The sequence below is a fragment of the Astatotilapia calliptera genome, chromosome 6 (genome assembly GCF_964374335.1).
Source record: "Astatotilapia calliptera chromosome 6, fAstCal68.1, whole genome shotgun sequence".
Classification (NCBI taxonomy): domain Eukaryota; kingdom Metazoa; phylum Chordata; class Actinopteri; order Cichliformes; family Cichlidae; genus Astatotilapia; species Astatotilapia calliptera.
This window is the reverse complement of record NC_137427.1, coordinates 15,846,532-15,870,990: the sequence shown is the minus strand read 5'-3', so window position 1 is coordinate 15,870,990 and position 24,459 is coordinate 15,846,532. Positions and strand designations below refer to the sequence as shown.

Genomic DNA, 24,459 nt, shown 5'->3' with positions numbered 1-24,459 from the left:
GTTTTTCAGCATGACAAACAAAGTTGTTCTGCTTCTTTGCTCATGTGTTTTAGCATTTTATCTTCAAGTTATTATTTCATGGTTTGTCTTTGGTTTTAAATCCACAAAGCAACTAGACCTATTGCAGTGTAACTAAAGGAGGGTTCAGGGTCACCTGATCCAGCCCCAACTATATGATTTATCAAAAAGGAAAGTTTTAAGCCTGATCGTAAAAGCAGAGAGAGCGTCTATCTCCCAAATCCAAACAGGGAGCTGGTTCCACAGAAGAGGGGCTTTAAAACGGAACTTTCTGTCTCCCATTCTACTCTTTGTAGTCCCACTTAATACTTTTAGTGCAGCGTTGTGGATCAATTGACTATTTTTCAGGGAGTTTTTAAAACAACCTGATAAAAATGAATTACAATAGTCCAACCTAAAAAAAAGATATTTCAGGGAATCCTTTTTTAAGAAATTCACATCCAGCACACGGAACTTTCTTTCTGTGGACAGATCTTTATAAAACATGGTCATCCTGCTCCTTATCTTTTTCATTTGTCTGTGGCTTTACGTCCTGATTTTCAAATATTATAACAATTACAAGTGTGTTTTTATTTCTCTTTGTCAAATTTTTGCTTAGTTTCCATGCACTGTTTGCATCTTCTCTATCAGTCAGTGAAGTTCTGCAGTGCATATCCTTTTGCAGTCTCCCATTCTGTTATTTCCTCCAAGCCTTTTGGCATGACATGGCTACTGAGTTTGCATCAGAGCTGGATAGTCTCATGATAGAACTGGTAGATCCAGCATGATATTTGATGTCACAGTGATCATTGTGACTGACAAAAGACAGGCAACAACAAACAACAAGCTGATAAATAAACCCTACACTAAATCTCTGCGCTCCTTTTTTCATAAATAGACTATATTTAAACATGTATATTTCCTAAAAACTGAGTTTAAGATTACATTGAAGCTCTGTGGGAATATAATATGTCGTTTTAAAATGTATTTTTTATATAAAAAATATACATATATTCTGTGTATTATGTAAAAATTACCTTTCTTTATAACTAGAAACTAAATCTAAATCAATGTTATATTCATTAACTTATATTATATAAGCTTTGGATCCAGATGCTGCTGTGCTGGTAGTGAGTGACAAGAGTTCTGAGCCGAAACGCAGACAGTGTTTACTGTCACTGGTTTGTTTAGCTTGCCATTGCATTTCCCTCTCTTTAAGAGAAGGGGAATTCAAAGTCACACAAATAGATAACATGTAAATGACAAGCAAATCGACAGGGGAAGTAAGGCTAGTGTTTCCCTGACAGAATGGGGTTTGCAGAGAAAATGAAAAACTCAGAGTCCGCAGGTTTGAGTAATTTCTCTGTCATTCAAAATAGTTATTTTTAACACTTGAATTTAAAAGACACCGAAAATACAAAAATACATATCTTGGGTTTAAGTGAACGTAATGTGCGCATAAAACGCACACATGAAGCGTGACTTCTTTTCCGAGGCCAACATCATGCACAGGTCTAGAAACACACGGATTACCACACAGTTCCACTTCCCAGCTCTACACTCTCAGCGGCAGCAGCAGCCGTCGTCATTGTGCTCACATGCGCCTCGCTCATACACTTCCTGTTTGCCGTGTTTGTGAGCCAGTTTTTGTATGTAAAGCGCAGAACGGCGTACGGCTCCGCTCTTTTTACCCAGGATGTGGGTTTGCCTATTAAATCGTGATGTGCGTGTTGAATGAATGGCAGCGACGCTGAACAGGAGACACCTTCCCTTGGATTTTTTGGACTTTTAAGACACGCGCAGGGGCTATGGAGGCTGGCCAATAACCCACAGGTAAGACTGTGAAGAAGGAAATATTTTATTCTAAAGGCGACCAGCAGTGTTCCACTCGCAAATGGGTTAACTGTGTACAGATATGTTTGTGTTGAATTTCATGAACCTTTGATATATGACAACAGACTGTTTGTGTCACCTGTGCGCATCTACGTTTGCATCTAAGAGTCGACAGTTTATGACGCCGTCAAAGTGAAGCTGCTTCTGTCATTCATCTATTGTAATCTAGTTGTTCCTCATGTACGTGTGTTTTATGGCACCAGAGCTCGTTTCTCAGCAGTGTTAAAAACGGTTTTGTTTTCTGTCAGCATCAAACACTGATGGGAAACCTGTGATCTGACAGACCTCCACAGTCCTACCATTATGGTGACTTCTGCTTTTCTAGACTTTCTATGTGATTCATGCCTATAGTATTCAGTGAGGAAGTATAGAGATGCAGAAGCACGTGTTAGATGCCTGGATGGTGTCTAAAATATATGTTGTGATTTTTAGAAGGAGAAAAGTACTTGAAGCTAGTGGGACCAGGCGATCAGATGAAGGAAGAGTTGTGGGTCAGCACTTTAAGTTGCACCAATGAGCTGAAAGGTTTCCTGTCCTTGGGGTCATTTTGGTTGCCATGGAAGTCTATTGGAGTTTAACCAGGGATGCAAGCAAAGGATCCCGATTTACTCGAAGCTTCAGTTCAGGGTGAGAAGAAAGACCAAGTTTTTTTGATTGTCCACCCACAGAAATGCCACCAAGCAAACTGCTGAACTCGTGATACCTGTTACTGGGGAAAAAAACAACAACCCTTTGCTGTTCACACATGGGTTACAAGTACAATACAATTAAAGGTCACTCGAGGAGCTTTTTGAATAAAGTGCCTAGTAATTTAGATACTTGTCACCAGTAATGTAATGATGTAGCTGCATTTGTCACACTGTGATTTTGAGTGATATTGAGAAGACAAAACAAAAATATAAGATAAAACTCACTTCAAAAAAGAGAGAAGATTTTTAGACATTCTGCAACATCACTTTTCCATGTTTTGGGCTGAGATTTTGCTTTTTACGTTGCGTGGCCTCAAGCAGACCCAAGTGATGCATCTAATCATATCAGTTGTTTGCAGTTGATGAGACTTCCCACATTTTCCTTTGAAGCTATGAAAGGTTTTGTATAACTTCCTCTGCATATGCAGAAATGATCCCTGGTGATTGTCTTCGCAACCAGATTCACCAGAAATGATCTGCTGTGTTTTTAGGTCAGGATTGTGATCTTTGTAGGCGTTCTATTTGTGACTGGAGTCATGTTTCAGGCGTACGCATGATTTACCCACTACCCCATGTCACAATTTTCTCAAGAAAGTTAAAAAATGAAAAAGAACTACACGCTACTCCGTGCTTCCACCCCACCCATTAGATGATGACATATTTGTTCTGCACAACGGCAGGAAGGGATCATCTATTTTTCATAGAAATAGTCCAATTTCACAATCGAGTTGGAATACAATCACTCCTATGTTGAGAAATAATAACTGCTGGAGCAGCTCGCGGACCATTTGTTGTATCGAAGAACAAGATCAAGCCTGTTGATTTGTGGGTATGAGATTGTTGACCACAATTTCACATCTAGGAGGGTTGACTGCAGAATCCTACCGCTATGTGTTATTCGTCAAATTGTTTCCTGTTTGTCTCTTTAAGGCTTTGATATCAGTAAAATCTTCGTGCTCACCTTTACGACACATACTTAGAGGTCAACACCCCCGGGTGTGTAAACACATGCATCTGTTAGCATTCACTATACATATACTATATACTGTTGTATATAGTTAGAACACAGACAAACATTCCTATATACTGACTATGCTGCCTATATGCTGTTGTATATAGTATATATAGTTTTTGTTATTTTGTTTGTTTGCTCAGTCTTGTTTGCAGTGCTTCTACTGCCTCCTCTGAGTTTCATAATCTGATATTAAAGAACCTGATATTTGCATTAAAATTTTCATATGTTTATCAGTGTTTATTCAGGAAGTGAAAACCAAAGTTTACATAGAGTGACCAAACAGGCCCTTTGTTTTGCTGCTGTAATTAGCAGCACAACAGCATATGTGTGCATCTCGTTGCATTATTAGTATAAAAGCTGATGATTCTAAACAGCCGTGCACATGCACACAGAGCTGAAGAGCAAGTTCACCTTCATTATTTCCTAATGAGGTATTTTCTAGATGCTCTAAAGTAGGAAATACAGCATAATAGCATTAAACAAAAGCCACATCCACACAGTGTTACTTTTTGACCTGCTTAGCTTATATATAATGCCAAGTGGTCACCGGTAGAGGTTGTTTGGACTAAAGGGAAGCACTTAATTACAACAGAGCTTTGGAGTTGGACTGCTGTTATTTCCTAAAGCCATAAGAGGCAGGTTCACATCCACTAGGTCAGGGGAAGAGAGTAAGGTTGGATGTGAATATTGAAGTTGTGAAAGGGTTTGGGGCTGGGGTGAGGGTGATGGTGGGGTGTGTGACTGTCAATTAAAATGAGAGGCACGCATGTATTATGCACATATATACACAGAGATCTCGTCCCTGGTCTGTGGGAGTATATCTAAGAGTCTGATCACACCACAACAATAGAGAGGCACCTGCTTCCTCAGCGACGCAGGGAAGCTATCTTCCTGTTAGGAAGCATTCGGTAATGGGATCTGTGGGAGACATGGGAAGAGGTCCGTGAGGAGATGGAGGGAGAGGAAAAAGAGGACATTGTGAGAAAGAGAGGGACGCAGGCTGAGGTGAAACGTTGGATGCGCTGTGGGAAGTTTGATGAAAAACCCTACAAGAAGCACAAGTGAGAAATGGGCTTATAAAGGGAAGATAACCGGGTGGCGGGTGGCGGGGGGGGGGGGGGGGGGTGTTCACTCTACACAAAAACCAGTATGTAAGAACAATGTTAATGTCATCGTGACAAAATCAAAACCCAGAATTCATCCTTTGGATTTCATACAGAAGCTGTTTCTGTTTGGATCAGCTGTTGCTTGAATGGCCGGCTTTTCTCAGTGTGGAGCAGGCAGGTAAGCGAAAGGAAAAAGGAACTAAACATTTGTGGGTGGAATAGTGGTATAGTCTGGTGGTTTGGGGATGCTATTATTGACAGAGCGGGGAGTCTATCAGAGTCAAACATTGGCTAAAAGCTTAAAAGATATCTCTGTGAGAGATTACCATTTGGTTGTATGTTGATCTCCTGATGGTAGACAGAGCTATCAGTTAATGTTTTCCTAGTTTGTTTCTTCCTAGAATAGATTGCTTCATGCAGATGTTGAAGATCAAAACATGACACCATCCGTGTTTTTAGTGCATGAACCATGCTTATTTTTTATTTTTTAAGCTCTTTAAGGACTGTCTCTGTAACATAATGCTTACTTCGCTTTACGTTTTTGAAAACTAGCTCTAAACCATAGAAACACTGCTTGTTGTTGTCAGAATGTAAGCCATGAAAAAGTGGAAGTGACCTTGTTGACTCTTAGGGATGTACTGCATACATCCTCTTATGAAACACCACAAAGTCGCTGCATTTGCAACATGACTAGCAGGTCTATGTAAACAACTTCGATGACGCTTATGGTTGAATTTTGCTGCAAAAATCCCTGTAGTTGCATAAGCCCAGAAAATCCGCAACAATCTGGATGTGGTATATAGCTGTTTTTGCCGTATTTCTATTATAGTGTTTATGATTTCCACTGACAGGTTAATAGTTCAGCAGACACCCTCGCTGTTTTTAAGATTAATAATAGCTGGATGTACATCTTACATTGCAAAAGGGTGTGTGATGGCAGCTTCCTAAAATATATCTGACTTTTCTTTGAGAAGAATACCAAACAAAAGCTTAATCATCCATGTTTGGTAAAAGAGTACTGAATAAGTAACATAGAGGGACTATACCAGTTGGTTCTTTCATATGTAACACTTTCACTGCATCATACAGTGCTATCATCTCTTTTATTACCTTTACGTGTCCTCATTGAACGCCACGTTGGATGTAAGAGTCATTACAACTTTAATTTATTAGTTCCTTCCACATCAACTGGGCTCATATCCAGCTCTGTCCAGCCCTGACAATTACCGGAGCACTCAATACAAGGATCCAACGCACACGGCTCTGTAGTCCTGCTCAGTGCCGCTGGAACACTTTTAGAGACAATACATCTCTGGGGAGGAGGGACGGCTGAGAAAAGTGCTGCATGGTGGTTTTGTTTATGCCTAGAGCTGAAGGTATTGTTATTGAATGGTAACTTTAGGAAAGTGGAGTGCTGTGGGATAATTGAGTTTCATTCATCTGGCCTCCTGAACTTGGGATTTGCATGAACTTCCTGACCCGTGCCTATGGCAAGGTTGGAAGTTTGGATGTCAGTGCTGTGCATCTGTACTTAAGCACGAGTTGTGAGTAAAAATAAGGACAATTGTTTGGGGAAACAATAGCGCACATTTTCCTAAAGGTGTTTTGTGCTGTGCTGTGTTGTCAATGTCCACAGCACTGTTCCCTATGAGTTGTTGTGGCTCATAGGGAACAGTCTGACATTTTGAGAAATATCCTTGTTAACTTGCTTGTTAGATGATGATCAACTATTGTTCTGGTTCATAGGTTAATATAAAAGTCACTTAAATACAAATTTACAGTTGGTATCTAAATGTTTTAGCTCATTATGGAGACTGGAAACAGGAAGTGCACTTTCCTTGGTTCTTTCCAAAGATAAAAAACTGCCAAATAGTATCATCTTGTTTAGCTAATCCAAGAAAAAGAGAGGCGTAAAAGCAAGCTGTTTGTTCCGTATCTTCCATAAGGTCATTATAGACATTTATCATTATGACGTCTTTCTTCAACAGATATTATTTTTTTTACACATCTTTTGTGGACACATACAAGCATGTGATTCAGTCTGTGTTAATCCAAGTTAACCAGCTGCTGCCTGTCTAACTCTGGCCAAGAAACAAGCACATTCCCAAATGCCAGCCTGCTCTCAAGCATACAGACTGTTGGTGGCCAGGGTTGTGTTTAGGCTGTGGGGACTTAAATCTAGTTTCACAAACACTAACAAACTTTCCCTTCCTGGGCAATGTCTTAAGTACTTGAATTGCAGACATGTTTTACTGTTACTCTAGAGTGGGGTTACTAATAGACTAACTAGCATTTGATACATGTCAGAAAAAATCTCCAGGTAATCAGTGTAACTCAACTTCCTGTCCTCTGAAGTCAAGGATAAACAGTTATGTGCTTATGTGTGTCAGTGTGTGTCAGTTAGAGTTATTAGGCGTGTAGGTGTATAAAGATCAAGTGAGTAATTTGGTAACACCGTTCATCTGTCAGCCAGCATGTATTTCTAGCTTTCATCTGAAGTGGGGAATTTGTGAACCTGTCAGGGGAAATTTTGAGGAGATATAATCAGACACACAGCTTGATGTCATTACTCATTTCTGGTCCTGGTCTACCATCACTCCATAACCATTCTTGTTGAAGATTACACTGACTAAAAAAAATGTGAATGTGAAATCAGTGTGGAAAAAAAGCCATTACTACTAAATGAAAGTTATTTTTTTTCTTGGTACTGTTGACACCGGTGATGTTTCTGTACACAGCATGCTGATAGTTTTTTTTTAAACTTTGGCACATTCAGATTTCACTTAAAGGAATAAAATAACTCTTGAAGGACAAACTCGATTAAGCTGTTGAGCGTTTCTGTCGGGGGGAGGTAGAAGATCTGATTGGTTGCTCTGTTTCTAAAATTGTAAATCTTCTAAAAGCGCTGTTGCCTTCATTTTAATTTTAATTTAATTTTTGTTTTTACAGAAGTATTTGTTCTGCTTCTTATATTTGGATGTTTCCTCATGCTTGCACATGCATTTATTGCATTTCCAAATTCTTAAGTGAGTCAGGAGAAATGTATTGAGGAGATACGTAATGCATTATCAGCAAGCTTATTTCTGACCATGTTAAACAATCTTTTTCCAACATTAACTATGGAAAACGCGCCTGTTCTATGTGTACATGCATTAACAAGTTAGAAGCTGTTTATTGGTTTCAATAATACATTTAGGCCCCAAATTATTGAATATGTTAACCCTAAAACTAGAGTATTGCACATGAAAATGTCTCTCATGCCTCTCTCGTCAATGCAACCGATACAGAGCTACTTTTATATATTAATTAACTAGTTGCGTATGCTTCTGGAGCTCGAACTCATTGTCCAGCCAGCCAACTTTAAGCTTGTTTACATCCTCTTTTAATAGATCGTAGGTTAGTTTCCTCTTCCCATTACAGAGGCTGGTCATGTGTGAGTTTGCTCATGCAGATTATTTGGGAAAAACATGTAAAAATGCATATTCAGCAAGAAATGCTGATGTTTCCCCCAAAATGTTCAAAAAGCTGTTGTCTAACCTGGATGTGAAAACCATCTGTGTAATACAACATATCACACAGCTGGGGTCATCATTGCATCTAATGGGGTCATTACATGCAATTAGGTCATGGTAACATTGTGTAGCTGGACTCTGTTATGGGAAGTCTGGAAAAATCTAAGAATAATTAGATTCATACCATGCCATGGTGAGTTGGATGCAACTAAGGGTGCTTGAAAACCCATGGTTTTCCTGACAAATTATGAGAGAGTGCACTTTTTGTTGTATCGAAAGCAACAGGCTTCTTTGAAAATGGTTTCTGTGGCTATTCCTAATAAGAGTACAAGCTGGCCCACACAGAAACACCTGTTTAATTTGAACTGAAAGGCTAGATCGGGAAATTTTATAGTTGCCCGTGAAAAGAGATGTTCACTTTACCGTTTTCAAACCTATGAACTACTTTCTTCTTTATAAACTGTTTGGTTAGCGGTTAGGTCCAGTTTTCAGCTCTGAAATTGTGTCGTTAACCTTCTGCCACCACAAATGTTGTTCTTCTACATATAAAAACATCCAAGAATTACAAGTGACTACTCAGCCCATTTTAATTTGACTGGCGGACGCCTGTGTTTTTCCTTACGCATATGTCTTATGAGATGTGTTCATAACAGAACTGAAACAGCTTGCCACACCTGGGTTGTCCTCAGTTGCTGCATGAAAAACAGCCAAACGCGCTGATAAACTGAAAGTTTAAAAAAAAAAGTGAAGTTCAGTACATCCTCATGAGTCAGTGGTAAAATATGACGCACATTTTTGTCATACAGGAATTCTATAACAAGCTCTTCCTCGCCATATCTCTCTCATTTATAGGATTGCAGTGTGTGTGTGTGTGTGTGTGTGTGTGTGTATTTTAAAATCACTTCGGGCTGGGGGGTTTTCTTTTATCCTGTTAAAAATGGTGAAAATTGTTTGCTTTCCAGTTTGTTTTCCTTTAAAATTTTCTCAGTCAAAGCTTGTTGAGCAATATGTAATGTCTTAAATCCAGAAATTCCCATCCTTGTACAATGTAACTGCTGAATACACTATAACTGAAGCAGGTCTGCTTAAAACCGTTGTATTAAAGTGGTCACAGATCCATTTAAGTCTTTAGATAAATATGGCTGCTTTGAGGCAGCGGAGGTTTCTGTCAAATGTGTTTAGGACATTTCAGGAACTATAGCAACAAAACAGTGACACAAATAGCCCTGTGTCTGTTTTCCTTACCACTTAGATTATGGTTTGTGTATCTTCTTCTGACTGATTTTCATACTTGCCGAGTGAACTGCCTTCATGCAAAGTAAATGCGATAACACAACACACTGTTGAGGAAAAGAGAGGAGCATGTGTGTACGTTTGCATGGGAACATTATGCATGAATGTATTTGAAGATAATCTTCCACAGAAGACATTAAAGGGCATTGAGATGCTTATCATATTTCGGTGCTTAATAATCATCTCTCTCCTGCCTCTTTCCAGAACCTGAGTGGTGAATATGCAGCACACCTCTTGTACAGAGGACCGGATCCAGCATGCTCTGGATAGGTGTCTGGATGGACTGCGGCAAAGTCCCACAGCAGCACATCACTGGAACGGTAAGATCCTGCAGTTTTACCAAGGACTTATAGGATCACCGCTAAGATCTGGTTATAAAAGAAGGTTATAATCAGACAGCTGATCCTGTGAAGCCTTAAAAAGCTTTTCTTGGACAAACGCCATCCTCTGAATTTTACAACACCATTTTTTTAATGTGCATCTTTTTAGAGATGTACAGAGCAAATGCTTGGTTGTGCTCCTATCTGCCATGGCAATATAATCACATCATTTGTTTTTGTTAGTGTCGTCACTGCACCAAATATCTTTTAATCTTTATTATTTTTATTCTGAGATAAAGCCACGAGGAGCCTGATTCAGAGTTTCATACACAGAGTCTGAACTCTGTGTGCACAGATATAATTGTTACATTTGTTATATGGAGTTATATTGGTCGCAGCTCATTCTGTCTCTCACTTCACCTCCTTGTATTGTGACTTGTATTGGTTCACTGGCATAGTTTACTGGGACAAAATGTGTGGCTAAGCCATCGTAAATGTCAATAGTTCTGACTAACTAAATCGTATCACGGCATTAACCATGGCTCTTGTTAATATGTTTGTTGTAAGTTTTGTAATTTTATCTGCTTACAGCAGGTTTTTCAGTCTAAAGTGCCATACAATGAACAGAAATCGTTCATTACAGGCGTTCATTTAGAGTGTGGGGTCAAAATTCTGTTTCTAGGAAGGTAAAGGCACCACATTTTCTCAGAAGTATCAACCTCTAGCAAGCACATTTGGACATGTGTAACATGTGGTGTTGACAGAAAAAGTTGTTTGTTCACGAGCTCTTAACACAGGGACTGTGCGCGACATACGCTCAGAAGAGTCTGAGCTGCTTGTTGATGACACTGTTGCTGAAAGATCATTGGTGGAGCACACTATTGGGTGTTGAAGGAAGTTGTGTGAATAGACAGCTGGGAGGAAGTGGTGGTACAGACCGCAGCGTGTGTGTGAGGCATCAGAAGCAGGAGGTACTGTGATGCAGAGTATAAAAACAGGGCGGAAGATCAAACTGGCATCGGCCTCCGCACGTCAACCAGTGTCAGATAGAATGACGCATACCTGTGCAAACTGATCGGTGGTGATGATGTGATTTTGGCATTTAAAACGTGACCTGAAGGTCTTAGTTTGGTGTTCTCGTTTCATCATTCGTTTTTTCCAATTCAGAGCTTTTATTTTTATTTTTGAAATGCATTGACCGGATAAACTTCCAGGGATATGTAATGTGCTACATTCACGTAAACGTCCACATGTTGAGCACAAGCCGTCTACTGAAGCACTGATGTATTACATTCTGGATCTTAACAGGATCATTCAAAACAGGCAGCTGTATTCCCATAACCAGCAATATTAAAAAAGACTAGAGCTCCCAAGTGGTTAGGTGTGATCATGATGCAAATAGCGCACTGCTTTTTAGAGATGTTAGGTAGCGCACTTGGATGCAAAGGCCTGTTTATAGGACGGCATTTGTGTTTGACTGCTAAAGCTTTAATTCCTTAGATTGATGTGCAATCTAAGTCACGGAGATCGAGGGATCATATCAAAATAACATGCTTGTGAGGAGTCAGGTGTCATTTTCAGTTGTTTTTGTGACTGTGATACACCACACTCAAAAAAACAGATCGGTGTGGTTTGAAATACTGTATTCACAGATCTACTTTGTTGTTTTTAATTCAGGTTTCTGTTTCACACTGTAACAGAAAATAGTAAAACATTATTATGTATACCAAAAGCTTTATATTGAGACTTTTGATAAAAAGTTAATTGATTATCTGGGACTTGCCAACTGCACTTTTACCAAATTACCCTTTGTGAATAACCTAGTGCAAAATAAATCTTTCAAACTGAGATCTTATCTTGTTTTTATTTTATTTTTTTCTAACAACAGGAAATCCATCCTGTCGTATTTGTACATACGCAAACATCCTTAGTGAAACAGTGAACAAAAGGTGATAATACACACCTATGATACGCACCAGAAGTGACAGCTTGAGACTTCAAAAAGCTGTTGGGTGTTTTTTGCAAACCAGTGTCAGAGCCTAGCACAATATTGTCCAGTGCCTTGTTTCATTACCACTATGGGGTACGTTTGATGGCTACTAAAAATATGTAGAAAATTAGAATCGTAGCATTAGATATTAAATATGTGAGAATGTCAAGCATATATGTTGTTTATAGCTGTAAAAACGCATGTATTGCAGTGCTGATGTGCTCAGTGGGACAGTCAATGAACCGATGGAGCCTGGAGGAGCTGGTGAAGAGAGATCCGGACAACTTCATCATCCTTTTACAGCAGATCATCAGGAAGACCCGAGAGGTGAGAGGTCAAGGAGAAAAGATGTATTAATCATTGATGAATGAATGCTATAATAATCAAAAGTCTACATTAACTAATCCTTACTCGCTTTATGTTGTGTTCATCTGTTCGTGCGATCAGGTTCAGGAGCAGTGTCAGTATGAGCTGGTGGCTCCTCTCGCTATCATGTTCTCCTCCACGCTGTTGCAGGTACAGCTTGTCTAAAAACAGATGTTATCAAAATATGTGACCTTTCTTCACCTCTCAGTAGCATTCAGAGTGTTCCAAGATGGTATGAGCTTTCTCCATCTTAAAGTTCAGTTAGTTTCTCAATTCAATCCCCTGTGACGTATGTTCAAGCAGTTACAGGATAATTACATAATACTAGAAACCGTAACAATGAAAGATGTGAAAGGAAGCCTTTTCATCATGCAGAAATCATGCCTACAGAAAACCTTTGATTTATCCGTTTATTCTTTCTTGCTAAATATTTTATTTTACATATATTTTTGTAATATACAACAAATGAACAACCATAGTATGACCCAAACATGACAATAAGATATGTAATACATTTCATTTCCTGAAAAAAGAGCAGAACTGAAAAGAACAGTTTTGTATTGCTTTGTGTTTCCACCTCTTATGAACTAATACATCCCACTTAATGGACCAAATGGCTCCAATTAAAAGCATTCTCTGATCCCTCTGGATCAAATTATGATTGTTGATCAGCCAGTTGCTCCAAAAGAAAATGGTCTTTCCGTATTGGATCAGTTAGGCACAGTTATTCACTATATAAATAACAAGTTATTTAAATAATTCATCGAGGTTTTATATAAAACAGAGTAATAGTTTGAGTTATGCTTCAAAGCTTCTAGATTGTAGAAGTAGAACTGAATTATGAACAATTATGATAATCGTAGTTTCAGTATGTTGTTGGTCTTCTGAGATGGATCTTGCGGTCTACAGAGCTCCTGTAGAGTAAAAACATCTTTTTGTGCTTTGGTCTTAGACACCGTACTGCACTGATAACACAGACCTGCTGGAGGAAGCCATGGATGTGTTTTGCCATTTCCTCACATGGCCTGAACCCTACTGCAGTGTGTGTAAAAAGCTTCTCTCCACAATACAGCTAGAAATGAAGGCCCCAGGTAAATATGGAGAATGTTGTTTATTTTTTGTGGTCCTTCTCTTCTTTATGTGTCTGTTTAATTCACACATCTTTGCCCTCTTAGACATACTATGCTTAATTTACCTCTTGCTTATCCACCTGTTGTAACTGTACTCCCCCTAGTGATAAGTCAAAGAAATGCATTTAGGATAACGCTTGGGGGGGAAAAAGAGCTCTGCTTGTAGCGTGTACACCTGACAGAGGCAGGATGATGACGTGGTTTCAGGTTTAAGAGAAACTTCTTCATTCTAACTGGATATTGTTTGAAAACGGATGTAGTATCAGCATTTACAGAAAGCAGAAACCACAAATGAGTGAGGAAATTCAGCTGAATGGTCAGGTATTTCAAAAGATTAAAAAAACAAAACAACAAAAGACGACTTAAGATAAGATAAGATAAGATAAGATAAGATAGAACTTTATTAATCCCTCGGGTGGGTTCCTCTGGGAAATTCGATTTCCAAAAAAGCACAGCACCGACAGAAGTTACAGAGTTATACACACACACATATATCGTTAGCTTCATAGCATAATTGCCTAAGTCATTTGACTAAGTCAATGACTTAGGCACTTATGCTATGAAGCTAACGATATATAAATACAGAGACAATATAAATAAAATATACGAAGGGGATAAATAGAATAAATAGGAATAAAAATAAAAATACAAGTGAATTGCACATTTCAAGTATTGAGTCTATTGCACCGTTGACTATTTACAAAAGTATTGCACAAAAGGTATTGCACAGTGAGGTGAAGAGGCACTACAGCTTAGTTGTTCCCCCCTCCTTTGTCCTCCTGTTTCCCCTCCCTCTCCCCTCCAGAGAGGAGTTAAACAGTCTGATGGCGTGTGGGACAAAGGAGTTTTTAAGTCTGTTAGTTCTTGTCTTTGGGAGAAGCAACCTGTCACTGAACAGACTCTTCTGATTGTTTATGGCCGTGTGCAGAGGATGCCCAGCATTGTTCATAATGTCCATCAGTTTCTTTAATGTCCTTTTCTCTGCCACTGTCACCAGAGTGTCCAGCTTCATGCCGACCACAGAGCTAGCCCTCCTGATCAGTTTCTCCAGCCTGGATGAGTCCTTCTTTGCTGTGCTGCTCCCCCAGCACACCACAGCATAGAAAAGTACTCCAGCAACCACCGACTGGTAAAACATCCTCAGGAGCTTCCTGCAGATGTTAAAAGACCTCAGCCTCCTGAGGAAGTACAGTCGGCTTTGGGCTTTTTTATACAGGTGCTCTGTGTTGCATGACCAGTCCAGTTTATTGTCCACCCACAGCCCGAGGTACTTGTACTTGTTGACCACCTCCACCTCCTTCCCCTCTATCTGAACCGGCAGTGGACCTGCTCTAGACCTCCCGAAGTCCACAACCAGTTCCTTAGTCTTTGAGGTGTTGAGTTGCAGGTGGTTTGTGTGACTCCATGCGACAAAGTTCCTCACCAGACTTCTGTACTCCTCTTCCTGATCATCCCAGATACACCCCATGACGGCTGTGTCGTCTGCAAACTTCTGAATGGGGCATAATTCAGAGTTGTAGCAGAAGTCAGAGGTGTACAGGGTGAAGAGAAGAGGGGACAGCACAGTTCCCTGTGGTGCTCCTGTGCTGCTGACCACTGTGTCAGACGTGATGTCCTTCAGCCTGACGTACTGTGGTCTGTCGGTGAGGTAGTCGGAGATCCAAGCCACCAGGCAGGGGTCCACCTCCATCCTGTTCAGTTTTTCTTGAAGCATACAGGGCCGGATGGTATTAAAGGCACTGGAAAAGTCAAGAAACAGGATCCTGACCGTGCCTTTTCCCCCATCCAGGTGTGAGTGGGCTCTGTGTAGGAGGTACAGGATGGCATCCTCCACTCCGACACCCGCCTTGTATGCAAACTGTAGTGGGTCCTGGGCATGTTGTACCTGTGGTCGGAGGAGGTTGAGGAAGAGCCGCTCTAGAGTCTTCATAAGATGTGACGTCAGTGCCACCGGTCGGAAGTCATTCAGCTCATTGGGCCGGTTCTTTTTGGGGACCGGGACGATGCAGGATGTCTTCCATAGGGCGGGCACTCTCCCCAGTCGCAGACTGAGGTTGAAGACTCGTTGTAGCGGCTCCCCAAGTTCAGCAGCACACGCCTTTAGCATCCTAGGACACACCTTGTCTGGGCCTGCTGCCTTTCTGGGGCGAAGCTTCCTCAGTTGTCTCCTGACCTGATCCACTGTGACACTGGGAGATGTTTGGGAAGAGGGGAGGGGGGGAGATGTCTTGCTGCTGAGAGAGGGATTGGAGGAGGGGGGTGTCATGGTGTCAGGAAGGGGGGGAAGCGAGGGAGGTAGGAGAGTGGGGATTGGACTCTGTAGTGAAGGTGAGGGTGAGGGTGGGGGGGTTGTGGGCTGGTCAAACCTGTTGAAGAAGTTGTTGAGTTCGTTTGCCTTCTCCACAGTCCCCCCCACTGTGCTTTTCTTGGTGTTGTGGCCTGTGATGGTTTTCACACCATTCCAGACCTCCCTCATATTGTTCCTCTCCAACTTCTGCTCCACCTTCCTCCTGTAGGTGTCCTTTGCTTCCCTCAGGCAGCGTTTCACCTCCCGCTGTGCTGCCTTCATCTCCTCCTTCACTTTGCTCCTGAAAGCCTTCTTCTTCATGTTGAGGACAGCTTTGACTTCCTGTGTTACCCACGGTTTGTTATTAGGATAACACCGTACCGTCTTAGCAGGGGCGACCGTGTCCACACAAAAGTTGAGGTAGTCTGTAAGACAGTGTGTCGCCCCCTCTATGTCCTCACCATGTGGGCTCAGGAGCACATCCCAGTCTGTGGTGTCATAACAGTCCCTCAGAGCATCCTCCTTTTCTGGGGTCCATCTCCGGATGGAGCGCGTTGTGACCGGCTGCCTTTGGACGAGGGGTGTGTATTGTGGCTGTAGGTAAACCAGGTTGTGGTCTGACTTCCCTAGTGGGGGGAGGGGGGTGGCTCTGTATGCATCTCTCACATTAGCATACAGTAGGTCAGTTGTCCTGTTGCTTCTTGTGGGACAATTCACAAACTGGTGAAAAGCAGCCAGAGTAGAGTCCAGTGTGGCATGGTTAAAGTCTCCAGATATAATAATGAAAGCCTCGGGGTTTTGTGTCTGAAGTCTTGCTGTGACTGTGTGTATTTTCTCACAGGCAGCTGTTGCGTCGGCCCTCGGAGGGCCGATTTGTGAATGAGTGTTAGCTGGTGTAGTGTTTTGGTGTGTATTTGTTGTTCGGATAAGGTCACAACCAGAGGTACCCATACCTCATTTATTCATTTCAGTTGACTTTAACCGTCCCGTGAGCAGCATTGGCTAATTTTAATGATTAACAATATTAACACTTCAATAATTTATTAGTAATTAGGTCATCAGTTACCCTTCATCTGCCTCTAGTTATTCCACCACAACATTTAATGTAGTCATGCTTTTTTTTTTGGTGTCAATTCAAATGTTTGTGTTCTGTTTTCCAAACAGGAATTTCCTTTCAGAGACTGGTGAGGGACGAGCAGGGCTTGAACACATCCATCCAGTGCTCAAAAACCATGTAAGGCTTCCCTATGTCACTGCTCACTACGTTAAAGACTATAAAAATATAGAATATGCATGTAAGCATGTGCCTATGTAGAAAGAAATAGCATATACAGAAAAAAAAATTAGCCACAACTAGTCCAAGTGCTGGTGATATTTGATATCTGCATTTGCAAAGGTCCTATGCTGCATAAGCACACTGTGCTTTCTCTACCTTTGAAGCACTGCATGCAGAGGATGGTGTATGCTTAGTTCACTTTGGTGTGTTAACTTTGCACCTTCTGCTTTCTTGTGAAAAAGTTGCACAGCCATTCGTGCTGCATTTATCCGATCCCACGTGTAAAGTAACAACAAAAATAAACTACAGGTGCCATACTTAATGACACCATGTGTGATGTGTCATCTCAGTACTTTGAAAATCCCTTTCCATCCCCTTTTCTACCCACCAAACCTCATCATGACCATAGCATCCTGTTTGCATCGTGTCCTGCATACAGTGTATAGGTTGTGTACATTGTGTACAAGTCAAGGTTTTACTCTAACACTCCGTGTTGCTGACAGGACTGTGTTGCTGATGAACCCCAGTGAAGTTCCTGCTGACTTTGTTTCAGTGGCTGAGCAGCTCAGCTGCGTTCAGCACTCACAGAGAGAAACCTACATCACTTTGATTAAACACGCCTTCCAGTCCACACTAGGCACCAAGTACCCTCTGCACAGCATTCACAGAGCTCTGCAGGTAAGTGTGCTAAATGTACTGTTCTGCAAATATTGATTGTAAAAAGCTAGGAAACTTTGTGGTGTAGTACAAAACACACATTTTGTTATAGTTGGGTTGTTTTTTTTATTCTCATACAAGCTAAATAATCACATTGTTTCATTGTAACTAAATTCATTTCTTTTAGTAAGATATTTCATTCATTTTTAACCCACAGCTAATGGGAGAAAGTATTTTTTAGTGTACTCTAAACCTAACCTGAATGAATATGTTAATCTACCATTAACCATCTTTACTTTGAATTTCTGACATTACATTTGTTATATAAAGCTACAAAGACTTAAGTACATGCCTTTTTAATAGGTTTTGATGGTTAGATAAATGTAGTTTTTATCTTGGCTTTCCCCGCTGGCAGGAACAAAGATGTTCGTTGCTAAACTGAACTGAATAAAAGGGGAAAAGACTCTAGCGTACGTACGATATCGTCGTAAGGAGTTGCTTGTCAGTAGTTTTATGTTTGAAGAATGTTTTCAGGATGTGAGATATTTGCTTTGTAGTTCCAGCCCAAGATTTAAACTCTGAGATGGTTACTGTAGTTTGGAAATCTATAAATATTTATTAAAGGAAAATGTTATGACATCACATGGTCAAAACCTGTACTGTCCAATATGAGATTAATATGAGACCATGACTTTTTGCAGGAAAAACCTGTGAATGAGCTGGAGGAGATCTACTCCTTGGTAAGCAATGCCTTAGAGGCAGCTGCTACCATGAGTGAACCACTGAAGGGGCGGAGTCATGTCATCCAGGGACTGGAGAAACTCAGGGAGAAGATAAAGATCCCTGCTTCCAATGGAAGGAAGTCTGATGGTAAGGCTGGTTTTGGTAACTGGGGGGTTGGAGGTTGGAAGTGTGTTACATGGCACTAATCCGACTGTTATTTTGCCCTTCTCTTAGGAATGTTGCAGACGCTACCCCTGCCCACAGCCAAATGTTACATGTTTAACTGGGAAAAAGATAACTTTGGTAATAAACTCAACTTGTATTTATTTGTACTTCATATTTGGGAATAAACTTTTTCCTATTAGCTGACAGAGAATTTGTAAATCAATCTCTTAAGGATAGTTTTTCCTGGATCTTTCAGCAGGTGTTTTTCTCTCTGTTTTGATAGCTAAATTTAAATATTATTTTCTAAGTAAGATTTATATCCTGTTTCCTGCAGATGTTCTGAACACCCTTTTGGAGCATGAAACTGGCTACCTGTCCACTAATGAGCAGGAAGAAGAGGGTGATATTGATGACGAGAGGTATGTGACAGAAATTGATGTGGAAGAAGACAAAGACGAGGAGGAGCATGGTGTTGAACCTTCTGCAATATCTATCATCCCTAGTGACTACCGCAACAGCCATCGTGCCTCTACCTTCTCCACGATCTCCTCCACATCCAAAGACTCCATGTTCTCCACCTTGTCTGTAGCCTCAGAATCGTACGCTCCCTCCCTTCTTTCTATCACCTCTGGAGCTGATAGTGACTACTTTGAAGATCCTGATGACTACATTTGCTCCTCTCCTGTCGCTGAAAAATGTTCGCCAAGGTCAACAAAAAGTTCAGCTCGACTAAGCCAACACTTCTACCGGCTTTTCATCAAACCCAAGAGCCCCCTTTCCCGGGCCAAAAGTTTAGGAAACACTGAATCGAAAGACCTTTTTGTGGTGCGAGAGAAGCGTTCCAACTCCCTGCCACAGCAGGTCAGATTACATATTCCTGAACCCTCACTCCAGCCACAAAGTCAAACCCTTAAACATGTCTGCTTCCGAAGGAGGCCTATTCTTAGCAGTGATGAAGACATTAAGAATATTACGCTGAGGGTGGTGGTATTTGGTGCTGATCATGTAGCGGGGAAGGTGGCCCGAGCATACAATGACCTCAGGAGAAAGGAGACTGCATGTCCGCGTCTCAGCAGGGCTTTCAATCTTCAGTTCTACTTTGTGCCAGTGAAGAAAGACTCTGCAGTAATAGCAGCTCGGAGAGGTTCTAGTCCTTTAATTCAACCTGGAGCTTCAAAGGGAACAACCCTGTGTAACGTAAGTGCAAGAACACCACCACCAATATCAAATACAAGGCACAAGGTCTGCTTTAGACTAAGCTACCTGAGGCGTAGAGCAAAGAAAACATAATTTCAAGATGACTACAGAATGATTATTTGTGATTTTTTTTTGAACAGAAAGACAAAATGTCCATAAAGGTAAATGTATGACACTTTTGCTCATGCAGGACCACATGGGCATAGGGGACAGTACTAATGACATTGCCCATCTCCTTGGTATGCTGGATCCTTGGTACGAAAGAAACACCCTCAGCCTGCTTAACTTACCAGCCAACATCGTCTGCCAGGTATAACTGTAGTATAACTTTTCCACCACCAAGCCAAAGCTATCCTAAAGTCTGTTATTCCTGTTTATCCAACAAAGAATTTCACCATGTATCATAAACTCTTTGCTGCAGCAAACCTCAAAAACAGAGTCCGAGTCCTACGATAGCTCATATGAGCAGCGTCTACCCATCCTGGCCGACTTGGTCCTGTACTATTGCCGCTATGCTGCTCGGCCAACTCTAATCCAGCTCTATCAGGCTGAGGTTGGTTACACGTTAACACTTAAAATGCTTTTTTGGGGCTTTTTGTTCCCCTTTCTTGCAACTTCATTCACAAGTTTTTTTTTTTAGTATCAGAGAATGGCACTCTGCCACTCATTAACAACAAAACACAGTTTCATATTCAGTGATTAACGGAGGAACTTTGGTCTTGTAGCTGACGTTAGCTTGTGGAGAGCGGAGGACTGAGGTGTTCGTCCACTCCCTGGAGTTGGGTCACGCCGCAGGAACGCGAGCCATCAAGGCCATGGGTAAGTCAGACGCATGCATCAAACATTTGCATTTATACATAGCCTAGCAGCCACATTTCCTTACAGTGACATGGATTATCATTTATTATGAGGCTGAGACTACTAAATTTATAGTAGGGAAACAACTGCTTTTTTTTTTTTTTTTTTACATCATGATTCACTTCTACTTTTCAAGTTTCACTTGTCAACACTACTTGCACTTCTGATTTTTAATTTCTTTGGAGAAGTTAAAGTTTAGGGAAATGTTTTTATGTCCTCTATCTGTTAGTCACTGTGCAAATGACCTACCCTTTGTTTCCATTATGTAAAAACTTATGACAACAGTGGCTAAACTACACAAATGTCTTTTTTTCCACACCAGGAAGTACATTTAAAAATATTTTGTAGACATATTGTTTTGTAGCCCTTTTAAGTACCGTGGATTAACAGTTTATGTGTGTACGTGTGCTTTTCTTTTTTTTTCTGTAGGTGCTGCCAGTAAACGTTTTGGCATTGATGGTGACCGAGAAGCAGTCCCTCTAACTTTGGAAGTTGTGTACAACAAGGTAGGATGGCGTTTGGGTTGTATCCCTAATTAAAATTTGTTTCATAAAGCTGTGTTATAAACAAATTTTATTTGTAATTATGACATCTTATCAGGAGAAAAACAAACAAACACTTTAGTGCAGTTTTCCACCGCCTTAAGAACTGGTTTAAGTTATATGGTCGCTTCTTGAGTCACAGGAGATGACGCATCAAACTTCTGTGACAAAGCACAAAGACTTGCACAAAGGTTTGGTCTTTGTGGTCATGTGGTCTGAACCATTAGAAATTGGTAAAAGTGACATCTCTTTGTCTTTCAAAATCGACACAGTCGTCTGGAAGCAGTCATGATCATATCTGTTTTTCTCATCTCCCAAAACTGGAGTGTTTTGGGTTTTGTTTTTTTTTTGTTTAAATAAAAGAGCCGTAATCTTACCCTACTTTTCCTCTCATTCAGGTTGTTATTAGCGGCAGAAGTCAGTGGAAGCGAGAAACCAAAGTTTGTACTTCAGTAAACTTAATCAAAGCATGCAAGAATCCTGAGGAGCTAGGTATGTAACTCTTTGTGTTTACCATTAAAAGTTATGTCTGTTCACAATTTCATTTCAGGGAAACACATTCCATTCTTCACTGTCAATTCGAATCATTCACTTTCTTATTCCCGTATTACTCAAGCTAGTTTTCTAATCGAAACCCTTTCTCAAGGTGAAAATGAACAAAATGTGCAAGTGTATTCTTAATTGACCTAAAATGATGTCTATCAGACTCAAAGATGGAGTGCCTGCAGCTGACAATGACTGAAGTCCTGAAGAGACAGAATGGGAAATGCAAAAAGGGCTACAACCAGGTGAGCAATACGTGATATCAGTCTGCCTTGGTGGTTTGTGGTTATGAAAGTGCAGCACCAATCTACTTTCGCAAACAGCTTTGCAGCACAGCCATCACTGAAGATGGAGTCCTCGATACACACTCGATTTCATCTCAAAATCTCGACTGAATATCTAGTCACACACGCAAGCATGTATGGGAACCGTTTACTGTCTGACACCGTGATGGAACAGAAAGCCACAACACACAAACAAGAACACAATTCTTTTGCTGGTGTGTGCTTTGGCAGTAGTATTGTTTTGCAGCACTGTATGCTGGTGTGTTAACCTAGTTTGGGTTTGGAGCGTTTATTTATAAGAGTTTTTAACCTCATCAGCAAAATGTAGACCTGATTAAATGATTGAACCCATCTGAGTTGTTTTCAATGCAGCTCGGTCGAGGTGTGAAAGTCGTGCGTGTTGTTTAAAAATGATTCCTTTTCGTGAAGTCTTGTTGGTTTTTGGTAAAATGTCTGTTCGTGACAATTTGCTCCGCTTATCACCTTTGCAGCAACTGACTGTGACTGAGGTGAAGGTGGACAAGGTGCAGGTCAGCGGTGTTGAAAACACAACTTTTGCTGTGTGCCTGGACCAGGATGAGAAGAAGATACTACAGAGTGTCACCAGGTTTGGAATGAAAATAAACACGTGCACCCAAATGAAAAGAAACCGGAAAGAAGCTATATGTGATGGTAGCTAATTGAGACAGGTTGTTTCACATCTACGTGGTCTACATGGTAACACAACCATACGTTAAGACACAGCTTTTTCTTTTCTTTTCTTTTTTTTTGGGGGGGGGGGTGTTTAGAAGAAACATTTGTCAGAAAAAAATAGTTTAGAATCACAAAGACATACAAATTAGATTTTAGCTCTTGATTTGTTCTCGGAGCAGTTTCTCTCTCTCAGCTGCGTCACCATGGCCCTCTTTCCTCTCAGGAAACGTACACAGAAATGACAAAACCCACTTACAGTACACAGTCCTTGCAAATGTTTGTTTTTCTCTAACCATATATCTCCTTCTTTGTCATCCAGGTGTGAAATATCAGTGTGCTACAAACCTGACAGCTCCACTGACTGGAGGCTACGAAAATTCCAGGCCTCTGCTCAAATCCAGCCACTCCACCCGACCTTCTGCTCCCTCCTCTGCCTGCCCATAGTCACTTTTAGTGGGGCTCTTCCCTGAGACTGCCGACCACTGATCTGGGAAAGATGCTCTGCACTGTTGTGCATATTCTGTGAAACTAGAGACTAACTAAAGAGGATATTTTAATATTTTTTGCTAATTTTTATGAAGTACTTGGACAGATTCACATGATGGTGCCTTCGACCTGCAGTGGGGTGCAACATTTGGAAACATAAAAACAGGGATAGTAACAAAAGTCACCTGATTATTTTATTTTATGTTATTTTTTTATATATATTTACACGTACCAGAAGACCCAGGCAACCAAGAGACCGAGTTGATTGTGTGTTGTTTTCTTTGTACACAGCAGTCATTCTGTGTAATTAGGGAACACTTTGGGTTTCATTCATCAAGTTTCACTTCCTCTTTCTGCACTGACAGACAAACATGACTCCACCCACAGTCACATTAAAATATCCTCTGGGTAAACAGGGTGAATCTAGAGAGTCTTGGGTGAAAAGATACACAAACTAGCAACACCACATGCTGTGCTACCAGGCTCCTGGTGAGGGAGATGTTAAGACTGTGGTATATTGGAGTCAAAGTTTACCAACTTTTCTCTCTGGAAATCCATGTGGAGGTGTCTATTGGGGGTTATAATCAGATTAGGTGACAATATCTGAGAATGCACACTATTAGAGAATATGTAAATATTATTTTTGTAAATATTCTGCCGTGTACTATAACTTGAAAATCACATCATCATTTTTATGCCTGTTATACACAGTTATAACATTTCTCCTAAGGAGTTACACTGTACTGTTTTAACTGAAATTATAAGTATGACCAGCAGAGGGCCCCAGTGACTTTTTTATTTGACTTCACTTGAAGTACAGTGTACTTGGAATAAAGTGTCTTTGTAATTACTGTAACATATTTTATGAACGAAATGTTTTTGATTTTGTTTTTAAATAAGGACACCAGTAGGGGAAAAGGTGTTTAAAAATAGATTTGGATGTACACTTCCTGCATGAAAAGGAACTGATTCATTGCACTTTACACTCAGTAATCTGTGCAATTAAAATGTTATTGTTTTGTTAGTGTAAAGGGATAATATCCTGATGACTTGACTGACACTGAAATTGAAGCACTGCAGATTGGTATAATTAAATGACATGACAATCGAGCGAACAGGCGGTTAAATTAGGTACTTTTTGTGTTTAAATGTCAGATAAATGCATGACACCAGTGCCCTCCATCTACATGTGTCCTCTGATGAAAGTGTGATATTTCTTTCTGTAAATTATATTTGTCTATCTATGAAACATCTTCAATTCAGAGATCATTAAAATATGTATATGTCTGCAGAGTAAGTCGACTCAATTTATAGGCTACGTTTACAACATGAATGAACAGTGAATGAACAGAGCAACGTCGGACTGCTCTGAAACTGTAAGTGTTTCATATTATACTGCATGCCACGTCTGAGGTAAAAATGAATACCCTCTGAAAT

At 40.6% G+C, this 24,459-nt stretch overlaps 1 protein-coding gene across 3 annotated transcripts; it reads left to right on the top strand.

The window, feature by feature from the left end:
* The first annotated feature begins 1,379 nt into the window (after positions 1-1,379).
* Positions 1,380-24,319, top strand: pik3r5 (phosphoinositide-3-kinase, regulatory subunit 5). Of its 3 annotated transcripts, XM_026170529.2 has the most exons (19): positions 1,380-1,830; positions 9,710-9,825; positions 12,027-12,142; positions 12,263-12,331; positions 13,134-13,272; positions 16,763-16,832; positions 17,378-17,552; positions 18,233-18,401; positions 18,489-18,557; positions 18,754-18,838; positions 18,923-19,616; positions 19,807-19,926; positions 20,038-20,169; positions 20,342-20,435; positions 20,904-20,980; positions 21,415-21,508; positions 21,722-21,804; positions 22,335-22,450; positions 22,856-24,319. In XM_026170529.2, the coding sequence occupies exons 2-19, from the start codon at positions 9,726-9,728 to the stop codon at positions 23,004-23,006; spliced, it is 2,553 nt and encodes an 850-aa protein (XP_026026314.1). In that variant the 5' UTR covers positions 1,380-1,830; positions 9,710-9,725; the 3' UTR covers positions 23,007-24,319. The 3 variants fall into 3 exon arrangements, with proteins under 3 accessions (XP_026026314.1, XP_026026313.1, XP_080158926.1); XM_026170528.2 differs by having other exon boundaries at positions 18,754-19,616; XM_080302800.1 differs by lacking the exon at positions 1,380-1,830 and adding an exon at positions 2,345-2,517 and having other exon boundaries at positions 18,754-19,616.
* Positions 24,320-24,459: the final 140 nt, after the last annotated feature.